This window comes from Canis aureus, chromosome 1, assembly GCF_053574225.1.
Source record: "Canis aureus isolate CA01 chromosome 1, VMU_Caureus_v.1.0, whole genome shotgun sequence".
In the NCBI taxonomy this organism is placed as follows: domain Eukaryota; kingdom Metazoa; phylum Chordata; class Mammalia; order Carnivora; family Canidae; genus Canis; species Canis aureus.
In genome coordinates this window covers 36,571,002-36,597,403 of record NC_135611.1, presented here as the reverse complement: position 1 = coordinate 36,597,403, position 26,402 = coordinate 36,571,002, and the positions used below count along the sequence as shown (strand labels likewise).

Sequence of the window (26,402 nt, the reverse complement as noted above, 5' to 3'; positions counted from 1 at the left end):
TAAGTATCCAAAATACACTGATGCTATATAATACTGGGTCCTGGGACATTCCTTTTTTATTTTACAGGAGAAAAGAATGCCAATCTGGGAGACACTCATTTCAATGTGTAAGAGAGAAATTTTAAACAGAGCCCGCACTATGGCTTCCTGCTTGCTCAGCATCCAAGACTCGTACTTTTCCCCAGCAGCATCAACCCTACTATTTTGCTTTTCTGCTCTGTTTCTGGTCTATGGAATGTCTGCTATGTTCTGGAGCCCATCTTTGCCATGCTTGGTTTCCTGGTTTTTTTTTTTTTTTTGTTACATTTTATCTATAATTGCTAGGTTTTAAGCAGACAAGGTGGTCTGAAGCATGACTTTACAGTACCATTCTAACTAAAAGTCTCAGAGCTGTCCCCTAAACATTTAAATATGTAATATTCCATCTGGATACAGCCACAAGCACAGAGCTTTTATGAATAGAAATTATTAAAATGTGCCACTGAAGTGCAAAGGCTGTGCCTTATTGCCCTTTGTATATTTAACATTGTTTTCAACACATAAGGCATTCGGTGAATAGTGTAGGTGGGTGGGAAAGTGATTAGCACTGCCATTTTTGAAGAATGGTTATATAAAAGCATCACTAAATCACTGATGCACATATAAAGATCTAGAATATAGAAATATAGATAGGAACCAGAAGACTTTGAGAGTATGTAAGTTCCCATAAGCCAACCTCCAAGTATCCAAGGTGACTGCACACATAAATCTGAGATACCAGGGTCTCTAACCATAGTCATTTGTGACCGTGAAAGCAGACTGGACTCAGGATAAGGTCATGCAAATGCAAATGTAAGATCATATATATATATTTTTTTTACTTAGAGATTATAGTAACATTCAAATATTGCTTTTTTAAAGATTTTATTTATTCATGAGAGACAGACAGAGAGAGAGAGAGAAAGAGAGAGAGAGAGAGAGAGAGAACAGAGACACAAGCAGAGGGAGAAGCAGGCTCCATGCAGGGAGCCTAACATGGGACTCGATCCCGGGTCTCCAGGATCAGGTCCTGGGCTAAAGGCAATGCTAAACCGCTGAGCCACCTGGGCTGCCCCTCAAATATTGCTTTTAAAGGTAGTTAGATTCATAGTTAAACATTTATCATTTGCCTATAAACCTTTGATAAGTTAATAAGAGTAGTGCATACAGACACATCTCATGAGCTTGGCCTTTCCATGATAAGCTGTTTTCTTTATTAAGAACAAGATATAAATTATCTTGCAGTCCCTAGACTCATATCTTATCCTATATAAATTCTCAAAAATGTCATTTCAATGACTTCATCCCATTTCCTGAGTAGTCTAAATTATCTCTGAAGCCACCAGTAGGCTAAAATAATAAGTGTAAGTTATGACATCAAAACTTATGGTTGCCCAAACATCATGAATCTGAGAAAAAATTTAAAATTTGGACATTTTGAACAACTAAATGAAAAATACACTAGAAAATATATAAGTCCTAGTTCAAAGAAGAACTCTAACAGCCATTGCTTATTGAGCACTTACTGAATTTACTATGCTAAGTGGTTTATACATACTGATGGTCAGAAACAGGACTGAAGAGATGGGACTATCGGCTACAGAGGCTAGATCACAGACCTAGTGATGCAGGAGAGGAGCACTAAAACCATGTCTACCTAAGCCCAGGTGCTAGTTCCCTAACTTTGTATAGGAAGTCCCAGCATAAGGTGCCTCAGAATAGTGGCTAATATGCCATTCTCCAGAGGGGAAGAGCCAAAAAAATTTTCACTCAACTTTATAAAGTGCTGAGGATAGAGGTTAGTCAGATTTCTTTTTTTTTATATTTTATTTATTTATTCATGAGAGAGACACACACAAACAGAGGCAGAGAAACAGGCAGAGGAGAAGCAGGTCCACGCTGGCAGCCTGATGTGGGACTCGTTACCAGGACTCCAGGATCATGCCCTGGGCCGAAGGCAGGCGCTAAACTGCTGAGCCACCCAGAGATACCCGGTTCGTCAGATTTCTACTTAGAATTATTTTATTCAAATTCTTAACGTAACTCTTTGACATCAGAGTTTGACATCTCTGGAAGTAGCTTTGAAATTACACGGTGGTCTTCTAGCATACAGTAATCCCCAATCCACCTAAGCTATAGCTTTGGTTTTTTACTTTGTATATGATGTCACTGGAAATTTTAATGTAGAATTTAAGTGCTAATTTGTGTGACATCAGCACAGGTGGTTTTTAATGCATCTTGTGAATGTGTATTCGTTTTGTCCACAACAGAAAGACATGTGGTATTGCTTTTTAAATTGATCTTTAAAAGACTTGAATACAATGACATTCAACACTTGCATTTATGAGATTGTATCTCCTAGAATGGTAAACAAATCAGTGTTAGATTTCTTTGTTTCATTTAAAAAAAAATTCCATCCGGGAATCTCTAGACATTCTAATTTAGTATTATTAGATTATGTCACATTATGTGACATTGTACTGTGTTATTCAAAATAAAGTAATTCAGACAACTATCAGCAAGAAGAGAAAGTCAGAAATCAAATATAAAATCTCATTCTTTCTATAGGGAAATTTCAAGATAACTTGCCTAATATTAGTATCAAGCCATTTAAGGCTTGATTCTAACTATATACTTTAAGTTATAAAGCAAGAGTTCTTTAGAATCAGAGATTTTTTTTAAAAACTTTATTATGACAATTAAAGACCAAATATAGCAAGAAGCTAGAAAAAATACAGTTTATAATATGGACAAAACTAAAAAGCACCTAAATTTAATGCTAAACATACCTATGAAAAAAGTTTTTAAAATTATTTTATTCTGTTTAAAGCTACATCATAAGTTATAATTGAAGACAGTTATAGAATCCCTTAAACAGAAAAGATCAGATATAAAAGTGTACAAGAACTGACAGCACGCTTGAATTATCACCAAGGGACTGAAGCTGGGGGTTAGAGAAATGGATAGTTAAGCATATAACCAGAGATTTGGGACAGCAATGTGCAGTTAGTTCACAGCTCAGCCCCACTGCTTGCTGGAAATGATTTCTCATAACACAGGGAAGAAACAGGCATTGTAAATTTGAGGAAGGGCAGGCACAGGCTCTCTCCTTACTACAAGCTCCATGCAGACAGGGACTGCATTTTTTCTGTGTATCTGTGTCTCTCTGGTGTCCCAGAAACTGTCCGACATGAGGGTAAATGATAAGGATTTGTTGGAAGTGAGAAAGGAAGAGAGGGATGAAAACTCAGATTCCATCAAAACACACCATGGCTCTCATTTTCTTCCACTATTAATAAGGGGATTGGACTAAACTATTTCATGGGCTTCTTTCAATTTTAATCATTCCTAATTCTAATTCTAAATAAGTATTTTTTTCCTGATAAAAAGAATCTGAAGGCAGGGGGATAAGACATCTCTAGGGACACAGGAAAGAAAAAGCTGCCCTGAAACACTGTAACCACATGTACATCCAAAAGGATTTTAAATTTAAGGAAAGATTAGAGACAAAATACAGAATTATAGTTAAGTTAGAACATTGGCAAGTCGGAGATTCAACTACAGTTAGACTACTCAATGATTATGATTGGCAAAGTTTAGTAAGAAAGGTAAATAATTGCAGATAGCGTCACATCTTTAAATATTGCTCTACTAGTACTGAGGCATAGTGATTTGCCCTCATGGTAATAATTTATAGTGATTAGAAACATGATACTTGACAGTTGGCAAAGAAGTTTGCTTTTGACAAAATGTGACTATATTTGGAAATGGGGTCTTTAAAGAAGTAGTTAAGTAAAAATGAGGTCACTAGGATGGGTCATTAAGACTGATGTCCTTATTAAAAGAGGGTATTTTGAGCGGCTTTAAAAACAGGTACAGAGGAAAGGCCATCTGAAGACACAGGGAAACGATAGCCACCCACAAGACAAGGAGAGAAGCCTCAGAAAAAAATCAACCCTGCAGACACCTTGATCTCGGACTTTGAACCTCCAGAACTGTGAGAAGATTTATTTCTTTTATGTCACTCAATCAATGGTGCTTTGTTATGGTGGCTCCCACAAACGATTACACACCTCCACAAACTCTACTTGGAAATCTCTTTCATGATTTATTTCTGGCGTAAGAGCCTGCTTAGTTTTCAGAGTTAAATATGAAACGGGTCAAAACATTAATAATATATGATTTTTTTTTCTTTTTCTTTTTTTTTAATTTATTTTTTATTGGTGTTCAATTTACTAACATACAGAATAACACCCAGTGCCCGTCACCCATTCACTCCCACCCCCCGCCCTCCTCCCCTTCTACCACCCCTAGTTCGTTTCCCAGAGTTAGCAGTCTATAAGGCAGCCTATAGTTTTAGTTTAGTTTTTATCACTGATAAATTAGAAGGCAGACCATAATAGATCACAATAAAGTATCATATTCTAGAACCTATAATCAATACGAAACTCCACAAAGGATTATTCTAACAATGAGGGTGTAACAATGAGGTGAGAAACCACCTGGCCCCATACTCAGAGACTCAATCCCTGCTATTCATATAAAACTCAAAGTACAGACTATTAAATGAAAACTATTGATAAGTCCTACTTACTGAACATCCTTCAGGATGAAGAACATCCTTCAACAGTAGTCAGGATTATGCACAATGTGCCAAGTGATGGCAACTGTGATAAAGATGTAACAGTAACCCAAAAGTCTACTAGAAGGCACTAAGACATTTAGAAATGTGCTCAACTATATCCAACTTACACTATTCCTCTCTCTCGGCCGCAACCAAGGGTATTGTGCATAGTTGTAAGACTCAAAAGATAAAAGGAATGTGAAGATATCATTTTTCCAACTATACTAATCCCAGCCTATACCACCATCACCCTTCCTCCTCATAATCCCCATTTTGCCATCAGGGTCTCTCTCCTGGTCATGGTGATTTTACTGTCCCTGTAGCTAACCCAGCCTCTCAGCTCCTTATCCACTCCTCCCAAAGAACTGTGTTCTCCACCCTACCTGTGCAACTCACTCTCACAAAAAGACATTAGAAGTTGTCATTAACAATAAATGCATCCCTCCACAAACTCAATTTCTAGTATCCCTTCTCTGGCCACAACCAGCTTTCTTTATAGTTTGTACCCCTCCCCAGTTCCCCAATATGAATGATTTCTTAGCTCCACTGCTGTATCCCATTCATTGACTTCTAACATCATTTTATTGTCTGTCCCTCATCTCTGAGATCCTCATATCTTCCTTTACCCGGTCTCAATGTCACATGCATTCATTATTATAGGTCTCTTTTATTTCTGTAACTCCCTTGCCTCTCTCTTACTCCATTATATATGCTTGGTTCAATTCAACTTTTCAATGCACTCCTCATCTTCAGTAAAGCAACTCAACATGGGTGAAGAAAAACATTCACATTGGCCTTTCTCACTTTAAATTTATGAGCAGTGACCTCAAGTGGGCTCTCCAGAATGTCCTGTGGTCTTCTGTACATTCCTAGTTTAACTCACCCATTTCTAGACTACATTTCCTGCCACTTCTCTCCCCCAAATCTCCAAATCGTCTTCCTTCTTCTCATCTTCAGTTGATGACCTTGCTCCTTATTTCATTGAGAAAGCAGAGGCAATCAAAAAGAGAATCTAATGATTGTCAAATGCAAATCTACAAACCTACCTTTCTGTTAGAACAGATGAACTCTTTATCCTCCTACCCAAGATCAACTGTTGCACTTTTACACTGGATCCCATCCCATCCCCTACGTGGTACTCTCCCACTTTACAAGATCATTCCCATTAGCAGAGAAACAAATTGAATTTGTCCTTCTCCTTATAAAACCATTATCTGATTCCACATTCTGTTTCCAGGTACTGGCCCCATTTGCTTAGTCCTAAAACCTTAGATTCCTGTCACTATAAGCCCTTCTCTTTCTCTTATATTCCACATATCCAATCCATTAGCACATCCTGTTGGTTCTTCCCAAATATATTCAGAAACCAGTTACTTCTACCTCCACCTTTATACCTTTGTTCAAGTCATCATTATCCCCCATTTAGATTACTGAAATACACTTCTGAACTCCTCTATAATTTATTCTTCATAATTTCACCTATAATTATTATATAATGTAAGTCATATCACAGCAGTATAATTATCAAAACCTTCAATGGTTTCCCATCTCACTTGGAGTAAAAGCCAAGTCCTTACAAAGGACTTTCAAGTATCTATGTGATTTAAGCCCCTTGCCCCTGCCTCTACCCCAACCTCACCTCCTACCTCTTATTTGGCTGAATTGTTTCAACAACACTGGTATCCATGCTATTCCTCAAATATGACTAGAACATGGAAATCTCTATAGCTCATGTGTTTCTGTCCCCTTTTCTGATGGTATCTTCCAAAGGGAGTAGCATTATTTACTGCATCACATTTACATTGGTTCTCTTCTCAAAAAACACCCCATTTATGGCACTTTTCTGACCTTCTCCACATAAAACATCACCTCTGCTGTTTATACTCTCCCATCCCTCTGTCTCCCCTTGACCTTGCTTTACCTTTTTCATGGCACTTATTACCATGGGACATATTATGTATTTATTGCTTGTCTAGTGTCTGTCTCTTACTACTTGCAATCTGGCAAGAGCTTTATTTTGTTCATTGACTCACCAATGCCTAGAATAGTGCCTGGTGCATATTACACACTCAATAAATATTTGCTGAATGAATGAACCAGTATTATCATCAGTATCATTATCAGCATTATCTTTATTATCTAAATGCCCAGGCCAAAATGGTTGGTGCAGAGCAACTGCATTCTAAGACTCTAAGTGAAACACGGTCTAAAATAGGCTGACCTTGCTGGTAGGAGGACTTAGAAAAACATAGCCAGCACTTACTGGAAACACTGATGTGCACTTTACTTGCTAAGGCCAGAAGAGGAAAATCATTTCATGCCTCAAGAATTGAGGTTTTAACCAAAACTAGTTGAAGATGGTCACAAGCAGATTTTATTCCTTAACAGAGCACTTCTATTAGAAGAGCTTTGTATTATTCTATTTCATCACTGAATCCACAAAAAAGGTCTATGAATAATCAATAGAAGAAAAAGCTGAAAAAAAGGGAGAACTGTGATTTTCCTAAATCAGTGATTTAAAATCTTCTATCATGGTTTGCTGTTGTTCTTTTGCATGTTATATTCCACAGGGTTTTCTTTTTTCTTATCTTAGAACTATTTCTCTATCAGTTTCTTCTCAAGTAGAAAGAGAAAATTTACCCAAATGATAATTTGAATAACCTAGTCAACAGGGATCCAAAGTAAAATAAATTTCAAACTCTTATCATTTTGAAGCAAACTTATTACCTAGATGACCTCTTCCTTTCTTCCTTTAGAAGATGCATGCATTAGTGTTCATCACTTTTCCAAAGGAAACAGAATTCTAACATCATATTAAAATGTACAGATTTAGAAAGAGAACATGCATGTGAAGAGTAAAAAGTTGTATAACAATACAAGCCAATGTGTAGTACATAAGAAAATGGGCATGAAGGAATATTAAATAAACGAATGTAAAATTAATAAGTCAGACTCTAAATAACACAAAGACCTAAGACTTAATGTGTCAGTTTGGTAACATTTCAGCATATCTACTTCTCAGAGTAAAAATACAAATTTGCATAGAGACAGAAATTTGAGCAGAATAAAAATGTAACTCAAAAAAAGGTCTAAGTCTAGAAAAATAAAACCTATAAAATGATCTAAATACTCACCCTCACTTGCTTTAAGACTTTATTCTATACTCTACTTCTATAGGTCCTTATTTTTTTTACTTCCATTTATTATGAACACAATAGTTTGTAATTCTTTTTAACTATGCCTTCTGAATTTAAGACTTACAGTAAAAAAATTCTGCAATAGAATATATTAATATTTTAAAATCTATTTAGAAAGTTAGATAAATGTCATGAAACATTAAAAGCAGTACAAGGCTTTAGAGATCTGTAATCTTTGGGAAAAAAATTAATTAAATACGAAGAGACTAATTAATTACAAACAAATGGAAGCAATGCATGCAACTTAAATTAAGTGTCTAAATACTGACAATTAGAAACAGCAGGTATAGGGACACCTGGGTTGGCTTCAGCTCAGGTTCAACTCTTGGTTTCAGCTCAGGACATGATCTCGGGGTCATGGGACCAAATCCTGCAACAGGCTCCATGCTCAGCAGAGGTCTGCTTAAGCATTCTCTCCCTCTCCTTCTGCCCTCCCCACCCCCTTTCAAATAAATAAATTAAATCTATAAATAAAAGAAATGGGGGGTTGGGAGTGAAATTCTGTGCTGATTGCTTCAACTCAGATATTAATCTTAAATTTTGAGTATTTACTTTGCCAAAATAAAAAAAAAATAGGAAAGGTCCCCACCATATGCAGTCAACTTACTTTACAGTGATCATACTGGAGCTGTAAGGCTGGGACATCCCCTCCAATGGGCATTTGATTTTGAAGCTCTTCATCTTTAATATTCAGCCATTTGATCAGTTCTTCTAAGGATGTCAGCAACCTGTTCCACTTCTCAGCACTGGCCTCCAAATGGGCCCTGTTGAGAGACAGCACTGACCACATTTAGAAACTTGAACTGTGTTAAAAAAAATTATGTATCTTCCCTTAGGCTCATAATCTTGTATGACCAACTAATGTTCACATCCAAGAGAGCCGGACTCTTTTTTAATAAAAAGAAATCAAGGCACCTGGGTGGCTTAGTGGTTGAGCATCTGCCTTTGTCTCAGGATGTGATCCCAGGATTCTGGGATCAAGTCCTACATCAGGCTCCCCGCAGGGACCTTGCTTCTCCCTCAGCATATGTCTCTGCCTCTCCCTCTGTGTCTCTCATGAATAAATAAATAAAATCTTTTAAAAAAATATAAAATAAATGAAAAAGAAAAGATCCCGTAAGAAACAGTTAATTTGAAGATGAAATATGCAGATATGCTGGTAATATCTATCAAAATTTACAATAGGTAACTACACTCCACAAAAGCATAAATATGAGGCTTTCAAGAATGTCTGTGATAAAATATAAAATTATAAAAGCAAATTTCAGTAGCTTATGTAAGTATATATACATACTCAAATATAATTTTTTCTCCTTTCATCCATATACATGAAGAAAGAGGGGTAGAGAGAGGAAAAGAAGCAACTATATGCATATAACATGTTTAGAAAGATACATACTAGATGGGGTAACTACAGAAAACACAGTAAATAATTACTAATATCTTAATTTCCCTTAGAACTCAATAAATTACTGAAAGCAGAATATCACCAGCATTCACCTCAAAGTTGGGAAGCAATCACCCATTGCTCAGCTAGAACGCTATTTGGCTTCAAGCTGATTGGTGTCCAGTGACAAATGTCTACTGGGAATACAAAACAACTGGGCAAAAACCATTGATTACAGTACTTCATACTCTGGTTTAAAGGTGAGGTCTTTTTCAGTAACAATTTCTGCTTTTAGAACAGAAAAGTATCTTCAGATTCTTAAATTATGAACTTTATAATCAGGAAACCATGCTTCAGAAATACAATTTTATCTGATGAAGATTCCAATAAGAGTAAAAGCTCTTGAGAATAGAAATGAAAATAAAAGCACAAATCTGGGGCCCTAAAGAAAGGGCACATACCCAGCCTCAAGCCTACACTTCATGGGCTGGAATTGAAAGGAGAGATCAGATCAATAACTCCATGCACTGCAAGAGTCAGTGTTTACCCAACCCTGTACCACCCCAGTGGGCAGATGGTGAATGTGGACTTAAGTGTGCTTGATCTTTCAGAATGAGAGGTGGAGGGATGATGGAAACAGATCTTAGGTTTGTTACACACTGGCTTCCAAAGACTAAAGCCAATGATGGCAAAAGATGATTCATTTGGGGCAACCTCAGGTGCAAGAAACCTCTGTTGTCCAGGCTTCACATCCTCTCAGTTAGCTGTGACCTTGACATTGGCATTAGGATCCCCTCTTCCACAAAACTGCTCCTCCTCTGAGTAATAGACGAATCAACAAGGGACAGCCACTACTGTCCCTCAGCCCTATCAGCGGAGCTGATAGCTCCACTATAGTTAATTCAAACAAGTATTTTTCCATTGAGCACATTAGGTGGTATTCCAGCAATAGACATTCAACAATATCCTAAGTCCTTGTTTAAGAGTTCATAATGCTCTCAGAGGAACGATTTGATCTCTAGTTCATAAAATAATGACCATGGTCTATCAGCCAATATTCTTGGCTAAAAAAAATAAATAAATAAAAATGGAGTTCTGCATATCTCTAAAATACCACATACTAGCATTTAGTCACATACAAAAGGCCAGTTGTCCTGCAATCTATTTATAGCTCCATTGTCAGCTGGCTAATATAAAACAAACTATTCAAACCCTAAAATTCTATGTCTTATTCAAAAGAACTCAATATGAAATAATAAAAAATAATTTGTAAATACAGAAAGAAGTTTGAGGTATTTTATAATTCTTTGAGAATTGTACAATTAAAAAGTTTGTTATATTCTCTAGCATTTATAATCTTTTCTATTCACTCTACAGGTGCTATGACTGACCTCACTTTACAAAATTTTGCTTTAATGAGATCCAGATTCTGCCTGAGTGCCAGCTTTTCTGTGTTCATATTGATTAATTTTAGGCCAAATATATAATTACCTATCTGTGATAAACAGTAATTTTACTTGTCACAGAGCAGAACCAAATAATTTCAATTATATTAACTGAAAACTCTGCCGGTTACAAATTATTTTGCCATAAATATATTCCACTAAGGTGCTGCAATTTCTCTCTAGTATTTTTTTAAATATTTTATTTATTTATTAATGAGAGACACACACAGAGAGAGAGAGAGAGAGAGAGAGAGGCAGCGACACAGGCAGAGGGAGAAACAGGCTCCATGCAGAAAGCCTGATGCAGGACTGGATCTCGGGTCTCCACAATCATGTCCTGGGGTGAAGGGGGCGCTAAACCGCTGAGCCACCTGGGCTGCCCTCTTTCTAATATTTTTAAATGCAAAAAAGAATGACATCAGAGGCCTTTAGTCGATCAAGATGCGCTTGAGTGTCTGTGTGCAAAACATTTAGGCATATACCCTGACCTCCTTTTTTAGATTATTTGATCCTGCTTCTTCAGTATCTGCAGTTTGACTCTAATCAATAACTAAATCGGACGTTACATTCCTTTGAAATCCAGTTACACACACTCATCCAGTGAAGAGCATGCAAATTTTTCCCCAATGTAATTAACTCTTTCGACTGCATAAAATAATGAAATTGATCACTGAAATCTACTGCATTCAGCACCTGAAGGACTCTATGTTCATAAAGATGAAGACAATGCTTTTTATAGAGAGTACTGAAGTGACTTGGAAATAAATGAGATAATACTAGTGTCCGTACTTCTCTGCATCTTCCTTCTTCCAACATAAAAAGCAAGCTGATGTGCCAGAGTCATTGCCTGGAAAATCTGTTCTGGTTATTCTCCAATAGATTCTGTGTGTTCAGTGGATTACTACCATATGCCCAAATACATGCATGCTTCCATAGTAGCCTTCAGTGTTCTCGTTTCAATTCAATTCTTTCATCTTTTAAGATGAAAGCCTTTTCTTGGGCACCGGGTTGAATGCTTTGCACGTAGAAAACTTAAAGTTGTTTTTGGTGTACTGTACTTTCTCAGTTTTACTCTAAACATTTTAAAGCTTTCCCTTCCCCACAACTACGGATGACCAGTCAGTCATCAAATTTTCAGAATCTTATAAACGTTTTTCTTTTTTTTTAAATATTTTATTTATTTATTCATGAGACACACAGACACAGAGGCAGAGACATAGGTTGAGGATCCTGGGATCATGACCTGGACTCAACAACTGGCCTTTTGTATGTGACTAAATGCTAGTATGTGGTATTTTAGAGATATGCAGAACTTCATTTTTATTTATTTATTTATTTTTAGCCAAGAATATTGGCTGATAGACCATGGTCATTATTTTATGAACTAGAGATCAAATCGTTCCTCTGAGAGCATTATGAACTCTTAAACAAGGACTTAGGATATTGTTGAATGTCTATTGCTGGAATACCACCTAATGTGCTCAATGGAAAAATACTTGTTGAGTGCAGACACTCAACCACTGAGCCACCCAGGTGCCCTACCTTAAAACATTTCTTTAACTCCTATCTGCGGGCACTCACATTCTGCATAACTGACTTATTAGCCTAATTCTCACTTGTTTCAGTTTATTCATTGGGTGCTTGACATGTGCAAAACTAGAGGTACCTTCACTGAATGTATCAACTTAGGATGATGTCTACTACAGAACAGGGTTTACACAAGTTAGCTCTCATTACACTGAATCGTTTATTTTACAAGTCTCTAAACATTTTTAAGTAACCAACTATTTTTAAAAATATATAATGTGGGGGATCCCTGGGTGGCGCAGCGGTTTAGCGCCTGCCTTTGGCCCAGGGCGCGATCCTGGAGACCCGGGATCGAATCCCACGTCGGGCTCCCGATGCATGGAGCCTGCTTCTCCCTCTGCCTGTGTCTCTGCCTCTCTCTCTCTCTCTCTCTCTGTGACTATCATAAGTAAATTAAAAATTTTTTAAAAATTAAAAAAATATATATAATGTGAAAACTTCTTAGAAGGTAAGGATCCACACAAATGATACTCTACCATTCAAATATAATATGGAGGAAACGCTAAATTAATATGTGTTTTTAAATCACAAAAGCCTTGGGGCACCTGGATGGCTCAGCAGGTTAAATGTCCCACTCTTGATTTCAGCTCAGGTCATGACTGATCTCAGGGCTATGAGATTGAGCCCTGAGTCAAGCTGAGAGTGGAGCCTGCTGGAGACTCTCTCTCACCCTCTCCTTCTGCCCTGTCCCTGCTCACAATCTCTATCTAAAATCAATCAATCACAAAATCCTCTACTTTTCAATGTTTCTTCAAAGAAGTCTTTATTCCTTCTCCCAATGTATAGATATGAAAACAGAGAACAAACAGTATGAGTAAGCAGGGGCATTTATAAAAATAAAATCTAGCTTTCCATTTATTCACTACAGACGTCTATGGAGCACTCGCACTGATACCAGGCACTACATGATTTCAGAAATAAAAAGTCCTGGGGTCAGATTAGGAGAAAGACAAGTTAGCCAAATATACTCTGATATAAGAAATTTAACAACAGTTCTCTGCAGGAACCACAATTCGGAGAAGAAAAAAACTTGCTCAAGGACAGAATTTGGGATTCAAACTGAAGTCTAAACTGTTTCCACTTCACTGCTTTCATTATGGACAGCATTTAAAGAGGCCAGAAAAAACTGCCCAGACATATTTATAGACAAGTGAAGATACATTTGCAAAGTAGGTCTACCAAAGAATACAATGACCCAAATTAAGGGGAACAAATACATACTATCCTCTATCATGTAAGGAACACACATAAGTAAATGTCCAATTTGGCATTTTTATGACAAATGAAATTTATTTTTAATTTGTGGTAAAACCCATAGATTATAAATCTAGTTATAATGAAAGACAATACCCTTATTAGTGCAAGAATAACCAGTTACAGTAGGAGTTATTCTTGCTCCGAGAAAGGGAGTTAAGATGACTAGGAGAAAAAGGGAATTCAGTCTGTGTTGAAAAGAACACCAAAGCTATGCTTCCAATATGGCAGCCACCAACAACATGTAGTGATTTCCATTTAAGCTGAAGTTAATTAAATAAAATTTGAAATTCACATTATCAGTTGCACTACCCACATTTCAAGCACTCAATATGCCACATGTGGCTAGTGGCCATCACACTGAACAGTATAGAGACAGAACACTTCCACTTTCTCAGAAAGTTCTATCAGAAAGTGCTGAACCAGATGGGAAAAAAGAAAGAAGAGAGGAACAGAATCTTTCTCTGTTCGACTTGAGATAAGGAAATTTTAGTAGTTTTACAATATGGTTAGCAAAATCAACTGGCTAAAGCTAAAAGTGGTGTCAATGACATTGTAAGATGTGATAACATTAGATGTAATCATGATGTTAAAGGTTAATCTTCTCTCAGGGCTCTTAAAAGGGTTCCCTGAATTTTTAAGAGGCTCATAAAAGAAAGGAAAGATAGAATTTTATCTTTGAACTCTGTTTTCATTAGAGTTGACAATTTCACTGGCCTTTGAAACCATATGTTAATAAGAATCTATATTAAACATCATTAAGCTGATAAGTGGATATTTAATTAACATAGTCCTAAATTAAATAAATCTAACATAAAAAGTTAAGCCATGTCATTCATATTACTGAATTTATTTCCGATCACATTTTTCCAGAGAGTAAAAAATATTGTCAAATTCCCTAAGAGGCTATCTTCTAGCTGACATTTCAAATCATTAGCTATTGTCTCTTCTATCAGTCTAAGTGAAATATATACTTGTGAGTATAATTTGTAGATTGCAAAGAATATTTTGCACACTGGACTTCAGTATTTAAAAGTCTAATCAAAGTTATCCAAAAGGAGTGCAAAAAAATATTTAAGATATGAACCCAAGGTACTGAGCCACAGATTATTACACAGTGGTCCAATGACCACACCATAGTCAAAGGAAGTAATGTCTGTAAAACACTTTGTGTAGGTCCGGCATATGAATATTCAATAAATCTGAAATACAGAATGCACGGAAGGGACATACAACCTGTCCATAGTGGCACAGCTGCTGAGTGGCAAAGCCGGTTTCTGAACCTAGGCAGTACAGCTCCATAGCATTAACACTACTAAACACCATCCTGTACCACTGCTCTTTGAGGTATGCTTCCTATATGAGGGCCTATTGCTGAGTATAATAAACTGTTTTATCTTTCTTTTAATTAAGATATTATTACCACATAATATTCTATCACTTTCAGGTGGACAACACAATGATTCAATATAGGTGTGTATTGCCAAATGATCACCACAATATGTCTAGTTAATATCCATCACCACATAGAGTTACAAATTGATATATATTTGTATAAAGAAGTATACATATTTTATAAATACCCAAATAAGAATGAATGTTAAGATAATTTGTTTTGCCCATTTTTTGAAGTTAATAATGAAGAATGTATCACTCACTTATTTAGTGAAGCATATCTGATCTATATGAAAACATACACAAGAGATGCCTGAGTGGCTCAGCGGTTTGGCACCTGCCTTTGGCCCAGGGTGTGATCCTGGAGTCCCAGGATTGAGTCCCACATCAGGCTCTCTGCATGGAGCCTGCTTCTCTCTCTGCCTGTGTCTCTGCCTCTCTCTCTCTCTCTCTCTCTCTCATGAATAAATAAATAAATCTTAAAAAAAAAAAACATACACAAGTCAATACAGGTATAGATCTAGGCTTCCAGTTCTTATACATTTATAATGCTGTTATGTGTCATAACATAGTTACAGCAATGTGTTGTCTCTCGCTTCTTCCCTTTATAACAGTTATTTGAGAAAATGAGACTATGTAGACTAGTTCTGTTTCCACTTCTCCACTTCCCATTCTGACCTTTGGTTCCTCTGAAATCAGATTTTCACCTCAACCAAATCTCTGTCCCAGCAGTCACCAAAGCTCTTCCCATTGCGCCTGGCCTCTGTCATCCTGATCTTGCTGTACCTCCTGAGGGGCTGGTACCACCAACCACACCTCTCCCTTGGAAAAACCTTCTTCTCTCAGCTCTTGACAACACTCCTGGTTCTCCTCTCCTCAGAGCCACCCACTTCTCAGGTTCCTTTGCTGGCTTTCCTTTCCTTCACCTATTCCTGATATAATAGGGTTTCCTGGGATTCTTTGCTGTGCCCTCTTGCCTACTCACAGTGCCTTGCCTGCCACCTCCATCTAGGTACTCCTCATCTCACCATTTCTTTATGTGGCCTACAGCTCTCTTTCAAAGAGATGTCCATCCAATGGCTACTGGCAATTTGTTTCTAGATATCTCACTTAGTGTCTCAATAACGTGAACTGAGTACTTATGTCTTTCCATTCCTGGATACTGAAGAGATCTGTTAGCAGCTCTCCTTGTCTTCGGAACTACACTATTGAATAAAGCATCCTCCATGGGCATGTGGGAGGGATCTTTCCAAAGCTCACATTTAATCATGTCACCTAAGAGTTTTCAAATTCTATTACTAGAGGAATTAACATGGTGCACACAGCTGTTCCATGAGTGTGTCTCACCTCTCCACCTTTTTTTCTGGCCACAATCTTTCCCCTCCATACCCACAGAAAACTCTAGTCTCAGACAGATTGAACTTCTTCACTATTCTGTGAAAACAGTATTATGTCAAGCCTCCTATTTACATGTCCTTCTCCAGGGTTTACAGTCCATCTGGAGAATATACACCCTTTGAGGCTCAGCTTAGTGAATGGCTCTTTCATGAAGCCTTTGATAATCATCTGAAGAGAAAGTAACCACCCTTCATTGAACCCACCTTAACCTGGATAGACCTGTGAGCCTGCTAGGACAGGCAGCATGTCTTGTTTATTATTTGCAATGCCTTAAACACAGAAGTTTGTTCTTATTAACTGCTTGAATAAATGCCTGAATCTCCAGAGGTCGGTAATGAGGCTAAAAATTCTTTTAATTCTAATCACATTAATAACACACTTTACGAACCAATTAACATTCAGGAAGGGGGAAAAGAGAGAGAGAGAGAGAGGGAAACAAATCATGAGAGACTCTTAACTCTAGAGAACAAATTGGGGATTGATGGAGCGAGGGAGGTGGGGGATGGGATAGGTTATGAGTACTAAGGGGAGCATGGGGAGCCCATGATGAGCACTGGGTGTTATATGTAAAGGATGAGCCACTGAACTCTACTTCTGAACCAAGACTGAATTGCATATGAACTAACTAGAATTTAAATTTAAAAAATTTTAAACTTAAAAAACACACACTTTGGGCAGCCCTGGTGGTGCAGCGGTTTGGTGCCGCCTGCAGCCTGGGGTGTGATCCTGGAGACCTGGGATCGAGTCCCAAGTCAGGCTCCCTGCATGGAGCGTGCTTCTCCCTCTGCCTGTGTCTCTGCCTCTCTCTCTGTGTCTCTCATGAATAAATAAATAAAATCTTAAACACACACACACACACACACACACACACACACACACACTTTACTGGAATATGTGATCTATCTTGATGTAGAAATCTACCAGCAAAAGTTTACTCTCCCATATTCTAAAAATAATATTAATTTATTTATTAGATAATATTGCAACAGGGTGCCTGGGTGGCTCAGTCAGGTAAGCATTTGCCTTGGGCTCAGGTCATGATTCCAGGGTCCTGGGATAGAGTCCAGTGTTGGCCTCCACACTCAGTGGGAGACCTGCTTCTCCTTCTCCCTCTGCTGCTTCCCCTGCTTGTGCTCTGTGTCAAATAAATGAATAAATCTTTTTTTTTTTAAAGATACTATTGCAAGTTTATGAGATTTTTCTTTTCAGGTCAGAAAAAAATGTGACTTGATTGGCTTAGGAATAGCATCTGTGGAAGATCAAAGATGTTTTTTGTCTGTAGCTTTCCATTTGGAATTATCTCTTTATGATGTAAGCCTTCAATAAACTCTCCTTCCTACAGAATTCATCCTCCAAAGTATCAAAATTCCAGCACCACACACACAATCCTTCCCAGGGCCAACACTGTAACTTTTTACTTGTTAGATCAGATGTTGGTTTTGCTAGGACCTCAGTGAATGTTTTTCACTGAATTAACATTTTAAATCACTTTATTTATTTTTATTTCTGAGGAACAGAAAGTTACAACTCAATGGGATTTGGCCAGTTGAAATTTCAATCCTTTAATTTTTTTAAGATTTTATTTATTTATTCATGAGACAGAGAGAGAGAAAGGCAGAGGGAGAAGCTGGCCCCCTGTGAGGAGCCTGTTGTGGACTTGATCCCAGGACCCCAGGATCACGACCTGAGCCAAAGGCAGATGCTCAACCACAGAACCACCCAGGCATCCCTTGATATTTCATTCTTAAAATAAGCATAAGTATATTCTCTCACTATGCAATACTCCCAAATTTTCCTCTCATCAAAAAAAGTAGTTGGCTGATGTTGACATAATTTCCAAGAGGATCTTTACAAAGGGGCTGCCATGGTCATGATAAATTACCCCCTTCCCTTAAGGGTAAAAAGAAGTGTGAATCTCCCTCTACGAGATGCCAAAGAATAAAACCTTTCAGGACACCTCTTTAGAAAGAAATTTTTTTTAAAGTTTATTCACAATAAATAATCACGAAAGATTTCTACTCTCTAGATGCTGATTCTACAAAATCCAGAAGCCAGATGAAGCAGATCCACTGAGCCCCTTTATATTTAAACAAAAACAAAAACAAACTAGATACTATATTAGACAACCTTTATGTAGGTGAAGGAACTACCAGATTATCCCATTCAATCTTCACAGCAATCCTATGGATTAAATATTTATATCTTGATTGTGTGAATGAGAAAGCTATAGCTCAGGGAAACTGAGGGACTTGTCTAAGATCAGTAAGTAAACAGCAAAGTCAAAGAATCCAACTTACGATCATTTTGTTTAAGGTTGTACACTTTTCAATACATCATACAGTTTCTGAACCTTAAAAGAAACTGACCCAGATGTAAGATCTGGGTCTTTCTTTGTGTTTTTGTTGCTTGTTTAGGTTTTATTTATTTGAGAGAAAGGGAAAGAGAGTCTGTGAGCAGAAGGAGGGAGAGGGACAAGCAAACTCTGAGCTGAGCACAGAACCCAATGCACAGCTCCATCTCACAACCCTGAGATCATGACCTGAGCTGAAATCAAGAGTCAGATGCTCAACCAACTGAACCACCCAGGTACTCCAAGATCTAGGTCTTTCTACCAGCATTCCTCTTTAGGATCTTTTTTTAAAAAATATATTCTATTTATTTATTCATGAGAGACCCAGAAAGAGGCAAAGACACAGGCAGAAGGAGAAGCATGCTCAGGACCCCGGGATCACGCCCTGAGCCAAAGGTAGATGCTCAACCACTGAGCCACCAAGGTGCCCCCCTCTTTTTGATCTTTGCTCAGTAGCACCTTCTCAGTTTCCTGTAAACTCATATCCATTGGGTACTGTTCACCATCTATTAAATGTAATTCTAAACTTTTAATAGCATTAATAATTGTCACCCTTGGTAGTTTTTCAGGGTCATTTCCTAGCCAGCACTCTGGTCCTCAAATTCACCCTGATTTAATTTTACTCTCTCCAAAGGGAGACATGAATCATACGTTTTCCATGTCAGTGTCCATGAACAATATTTAATCTCTATAAATATATTTACCAATTGATATACAAATAGCATGACGAAGCAAAACAACTACGGCCAAGAGTCAGAAAGATCTAGGTTCAAATCCTGGCTTGGCACTTGTTAGCTCAAAAACTTGGCAAGTTCCCATTATTCATTAAGCTTCTGTTTCCTCATGTAAGGAAGGATGTTACTATTCACCTAATGGGAGATTTTGAGTACTAAGTAATGTCTGTAAAGATGTTAACAGAGTACTTGGTCAAGGTAAACACTCAATAACCAGCAGGTGTTGGTAAAATTATTTTTCTTAGTTTCAGATTTAAAATAAGATGTGTGGGCACGTGGGTGGCTCAGTTGATTAAACATCTGCCTTCGGCTCAGGTCACGATCCTGGGGTCCTGGGATGGAGTCCTATTTAGGGCTCCCTGCTCAGTGGGGAGTCTGCCTCTCCCTCCCCATCTGCCTCTCCCGAGCTCATGTTCTCTTGAGGGCTCTCTTTCTCAAATAAATAAATACAATCTTAAAAAAATATATGATGTTTAAATTTGTGAACAGTCAATATTTGGCAGGAGGCCCCGTATATGAATGGAGCTAAAACTGCAGCTTTAAAAAAATTTTTGCATTTATATCTTTTTTGTTAAGGTTTTAAGTAATCTCTGCACCAATGTGAGGCTCGAACTCACAAGCCTGAGAGCTAGAGCTGCATGTTCTTTCAACTGAGCCAGGCAGGCACCTCTGCGTTTAAATTTCAGAAAGTAGCATGATGGTAAGACTTCCAGTTCTCTTTCCGATACACGAAAATCATAAAATATCCCTCCCCCACCAGTTTTATTTCACTATTGACTGTTCTGACCTGATGCTGGCAGATTTGGCTTTTAGGTCATTCCATCTTTGGTTCATATCATCCAGGCGATGCTGAAGCATAGTAGCCTCTTCAGAATTTCCCAAAGCTTTTACCATCTTCTGCCTATTTCCATCAATGCTTTTAAATATGTCATTATGTGCATCAATTTCTGCCTGGATGTCCTAAAGAGAAAAGAGCAGAGACAATGTAAATGTTAGATATTAGTACCAACACTACCTTGGGGTTGCTATCTAGAACTTTATTTTTTTCTATTCTACAAATGAGGTTTTTTGTTTTTATTTTTTATTTTTTTTTGGTTTTTTGTTTTTAAATCAAAACAGTTAAATTCATCTTAAATGATAACAAATTCAAGTGTGTCCACAATTCTTATGTTGAAAATAATAGTCTTCAAATCTTCAGTATATTGATTTTCCATTTCTTAAAAAGGGAATGTATTAGAATCTAAATTTAATGGGTCAGATGATGTTAGTATTTCATTTTTTTTTTAGAAGACTTTATTTAGTTATATGAGAGAGAGCATGAGCAGGGGTGAGAGGTGGGGAGTGGGCAGAGACAAAGAAAGAAGCAGGCTCCCCAGCTAAGCAGGGAGCTTGATATGGTGATTGACCCCAGGGCTCCAAGAACCTGACCTAAACTGAAGGCAGAATTAACCGACTGAGCCACATAGGCACCACAAATGTTAGTATTTCAGATTCATGAGAAATTTTTGAAATTTTACATAATTATTATTGCCAAATCACTGATTCCTGCTTAATACCCAGATTCTTTCTCCCCTTTGTAAGTGGGGAAAACTGCCCTCAAAGTATCAAAGTATGATGTTTTACAGGAATATTACATAATTTTACTTGTCGGGTTTGTTTTTCTTTTTTTTTTTACATTTGGACAAATTTAATAGTTTGTCCTTCCAATCTAATAAAATTTATTCCTAAACTTTTAAAAGAAATTATTTAACACTACATCTGAAACTAATGATGTACCACATGTTGGTTAACAGAATTCAAGTTAAAAAAAAAAGAACATTTTCATAAAAATGTTTACCCTCATTAAGAACTAAAAACTTATGACAAAATAATATTTGTCCTGTTAAATAGAAAAAAATTTTTTCTAAAGTGAATTTTACTATAAAATAAGACTTGTTATAAATTAAAAATAAAGAATGGTTTGGACTTTGAAGACGTATTTTGGCAATCTGTATCAAAAGCCTTAATATTGTTGAAATCACCTATCCTACAAGATTTATGTATAAACACATTTATCACATTAATTGTTTTTAAAGTAAAATACTAGAAACTATCATAATACTTTAATGGTATATAATATTAAGTTTAAAAGTGAAGGATACAAAACTATACATTATGATGTTTATTTAAGATAGGTGTTTAAATTAGCATATGTTTTTATATATCATTGTATATACATACATCCAAAAACTGTACAAAATATCAAAATAGTATAATATCTATACAAAAAAATTAAAGGACATTTTTGTTTCCTCTTAAGATTTTATTTATTTATTTGAGAGTGAGAGAGCATAAGCAGGGGGGAGCAGCAGAGGGAGAAGGAAAAGACTTCCCACTGAGCAGGGACCTCAGTCCCAGGACCCTGGGATCATGACCTGAGCCAAAGGTTTACCTGCAAAGTGTGATTTGGGTACACACATAATTGGTGTTCACCACCAAACAAAAACTCAGGAGTTTGATGACTCTTGTGCATTTCCCTAGCACCTCTATCCCACAGACTGCAAAGCAGACACCAACAGGGGAACAGGGGACAGAGCCAGGTCCTGATTCAAGGTACTCAGGCTGGACATTATGCATGGAAAATGGCAATCTCAATATAATTTCAGTTTGGGATGCTTCAAATAGAAATTCTCGGTGAAAAAGAAAAAGGTAAGTAAAATTGTATTGAAAGGTTCTTTGGTGTCATCATCTGAACCTAGTCCTTATTCTTTAGGATGTAACTGTTCTATTTTTGTGTTCTGAAATGCATTTTAAGACATCTAAAGAGATATATAAAAAGATCAATGATTTTAGGTTCATGTTGTACATATGCACGATAACCATCTTTCTTAAGAAGCTCAACAATAGGGGTGCTGGGTGGCTCAGTCGGTTAAGCATCTGCCTTCAACTCTGGTCATGATCCTAGAATCCTGGAATTGAGCCTTGCAAGTGGCTCCCTGCTCATAGGAGAGTCAGCTTCTTCCTATCTCTCTGCCCCTCCCCCCATCTGTGCTCCCGCATGCTCTAAAATAAAGAAATAAAATCTTAACAAAAAGAAGCTCAATGACACCATGAGCAAGGCATCTCTTTGCTCTCTAATGCCAACATGAATCTGCACTCAAATTTCCTGTACAGGTTCCTAATCATTATTAATGAACTACACCCCAAATCACAGGGAAACTTCCAACTACTACTTCCTGAAGTAGCCTGACATATTTGCTTCCTTTCATAGTCAAGAGAAGTAGGAAGACAGAAGTATATTAACATCCATAAACACTTTTTAAGCTTCATGGAAGTATCCTACAACATCAGGAAATCTGGTTACCAAGAGTATAGACCAAATTTGGCTCCTGATATCCAATCAAGTGATGCCTTTTCCAACCCGGCCACAAAGACAAATGGAGTACAACAGAGCACCATCACTGGCCAGTCATGATTGTAGGTATTTCTATCAGGACTTGGTTAAGAAAACTACCAAACATCATATATGCATATTTCAGTATGTGAAAAACCCTTTCACACATGAGCCTCCACAAAAGTTAGGAAGAAGATCAACAACCAGAAAATGATCAGAGAAAAGGAAATCAGCCTACATTATTTTGTTTTATGTAACTAAAATTGGGTGGCATATTTACTTGGCCAAATATATTAAAAGCTCCTAAAGTCAGAAAAATCATCTTAATATTTCTTCTGTATTCTTCACAGTCTCTGCTACACAGAATGAGCCTAGAGTAAAACAGATAGGTAGATAGATAAATGTATAAATGCATGAATGAAAATATCAAGTTCATCTTGACTGACATATTAACCACTATAATGCCAAGGAAAATCAGACAATTACACAATTGGAAGGGAGTGCAGTAATCATTTTGTTTAATCTCTTCATTAAAAAAATTTAATATGGGAACCTAAACCTACAATTATTTAGATGCTTGCAGTGCAAAACCCTGCCTAATCTTTCACTGGAAATTTAGAATTATATGGAGTTAATGAATTATGTTCCTTCATAGATGATTGTACAATGATACACTGGTTTTACAATCAAGATGCCAGCACAGGAGTCTGTTAGATCATGACCCTGATGTAGCACACCAAATGCTAAAATAAATTGAAATTCCATGAAGGAGAGTTTACTCTCACTGCATAGCTGAGGGACTTGCCCTAATAATGCTCACCTCTGTCACCTGTAACCCATTCTGAACATTAAGCAGCACAAAATAGTTATTGATAATTAGTTATGGGAATGTAATCCATGCAGAAGCACAAAGCAATGCTCTCCCAAGCATTTAACATAAGCCAGTCATGTGCAGAGAGAGGCCAAAGCAAAGTATTCAAGCAGTTGAACTAACATTTAAAAACAAGACAAAGGGGTATGTAAGGATTCAATTGAAATATACCTTCTAAGAATATAAGCATAATGTAGAAGGTTAGGAGAAGCCAGGGGTTAGGATAAAAGGACTACATAGGAAAACACCATCAAATGCATAAGCTGTACACTGTCAGCACAGCCTTCCAGAAGATAGCTACAAAGCTCACAGAGATTCACTGATAAGTCTCTTGTGCACAACACCCACTACCCAGGTCAAAATTAACCTCATAAATAAAGGAAAATATGTATTTGCTTGCTTATTTAATAACTGATATTTCCATACCAATTTTGCCCCTAACTGGACATTTCTCTAATTACCTAACCTACAGAGATATTATATGCTGACACTTTACAATGTAAATCACATACATTTTACTTTTTTTAAGACTTTATTTATTTATTTATTTATTTATTTATTTATTTATTTGAGAAAGAGAGTGGAGGGGGGGGCGCAGGGGGGACTACATGAGTGGGGAGAGAGAATGAGAGAAGCAGGCTCCTCCCTGAGTAGGGAGCCTGACATGGGGCTCAATCCCAGGACCCTGAGATCATGACCTGAGCTGAAGGGAGACATGTTAACTGACTGAACCACCCAGGTGCCCCAATTTTACTTCTTTCTAATGTTCTATAATCAATAGTGGCTATAACCATGTGAGCAAAAAAACTGGGTTATAATAAGCAGAACTGCTTGAACCCTCTGCTAGGAAACAGAGATTAAGAATATAGTACCATTAGAATTCAGCAACTGAATTGGTGCTGGAATATATTCAACCTCTTCAGAACTTGTTCACATAATTTTGGTTTATTTTTGCATGGCATATTTACCTAACCCTACATGGCCACAGCAATGTTTTCTCTGAAGGAGTCCTAACCCCTTTCCTGAAGGTGAAGAAGTAAGGTCAGCAACGACTTCCCTACCGTATCCAAAGGCTCGGGCTAAATCAACAAAGTTAACCATTAGGGGAAAAGAAATCCACTGTTCCTTTCAAAAACAAGACTGGAATTCAGAGACAGTATGGGATTGATTAACAGGAGCTCAGTGGGATTGTTGCCAGAGATTTAGGTTTTGAAAAGGAGGAATCATAACTTTTTTGTAACAAGTCAGATATTACCCAAAAATAATATAACAACCAAATAACATCATGAGAGGTCATAATATGATATGTAAATATGCTTTGGGGCTTTTGTGAAGCCTCTGGGATGGTAATTGCAATTAACTATTCAACTAATTATTATGATTAATTTCAATAAACTATTCAATTAATTATTTATAAGCTACATTTTCATTCAACAACTAATCGCATAGATTTTAATCACTCTATTAATAATTATGGAATCACATTTGACAGACAACAGAAAGTAATATTACCTGGTCTACAGCAGCATTTGTTAAATAAGAAACCAATGCCAGTAATGCCTTTTCCCATTACCTATGATTACAAAAATGTTAGACAACAGGGTCGAAAAAAAGTTAAATTACTAAGTGGAACAGGCTCACAATTAACTGCCCTTCCAAGATAATTTGAACAAGCCAACTTGCAATGATAAAGAATCAATAAACAAAATATGGTTTAAATTTCAACACACCAAACACTGCTCTTAATCAAAGTATCTTTCATAACCAAAAAGTGTTCCAAATCCTTGAATCTATACCAGTTGTTACTGAAACATATTAAAATCCTAGTGAATTAAAACACAATGGCCTCCCTCCTTAACTGAGCAGGTTTGATCGACATGAACACAAGTTTCTTAGGAGCAGTTATTAAATGCTTTGTGTAGCCATATTACTGCCCCACCTTAATTCCCCCAAATCAGACAACAGAATCAAAACTGAACAGGTCTGAAAACCCAAAGATAATGACATGTTAAATGTTTAAAACTATAATCCCAGAGCACCCAACTCTCACCTCCTGATCTGTCCTATTGCTCAGAAAGATGTTTCTTTCTCTATATGCATTCACCTCAAAACCATTAACCTCAAACCCATCTTTTAAGTCCCAGTTTAAATGTAATTTCTGCAGTATAGATTCTCTGCACCTGGGTTAGATTAGGGCTACCTGTTACCCTCATAGCTCCCTCTACATTTGCTGCATGACACACTTGTAGTAAGAGATTTTCCCTGTTTAAAGTCTGTATCTGCCCCTTACGCCATTAAGTTCAATGGGGGGAATGCCTATCTTATCCCCTACTCCATCCCTGAACTCAGCCCAATGCCTGGTACAAACTCTACACCTCATAAATATTTGCTAACTGTTGAACAAATGAATAGACCTTGAAATTGGAAGTTTACTGTGTCTTCAAGTACACATTTGTTTGAATATTAAACATTGCAAATTGGGCAGTAAAATATAGCTTCAAATTATAATTTTTAAAAGTACTCATCCTGAAGGAGGTAAATGCCATAAAGCAAATTTATCATTGAGTGCTTTCTTTCTATCACTATGGGAAGTCACCTTCCCCATAGGGTTCAGCAAGAGAGTAGTATTACTCAGACACAGACATATGCACATGCACACATATCCCCCCCAATTAAAAAACTGTCATTACCATTAATCACCTAGCAGCAGAACTGCATAAATTAATAAAAAGACATCAGTCTCTCAAAATGTCAACGAGCTACAACTGT

At 37.1% G+C, this 26,402-nt stretch overlaps 1 protein-coding gene across 11 annotated transcripts in view; it reads right to left on the bottom strand.

The window, feature by feature from the left end:
• UTRN (utrophin) overlaps positions 1-26,402 on the bottom strand; it is a 505,421-nt gene that overhangs the window by 134,640 nt on the left and 344,379 nt on the right. For all 11 annotated transcript variants that reach the window (XM_077895925.1, XM_077895964.1, XM_077895934.1 and 8 more), the window contains 2 exons: positions 20,177-20,349; positions 8,447-8,603 (listed from right to left, as the gene is read on the bottom strand). In XM_077895925.1, the coding sequence (XP_077752051.1) occupies positions 8,447-8,603; positions 20,177-20,349 (330 nt within the window). The remainder of the gene's footprint in view (positions 1-8,446; positions 8,604-20,176; positions 20,350-26,402) is intronic.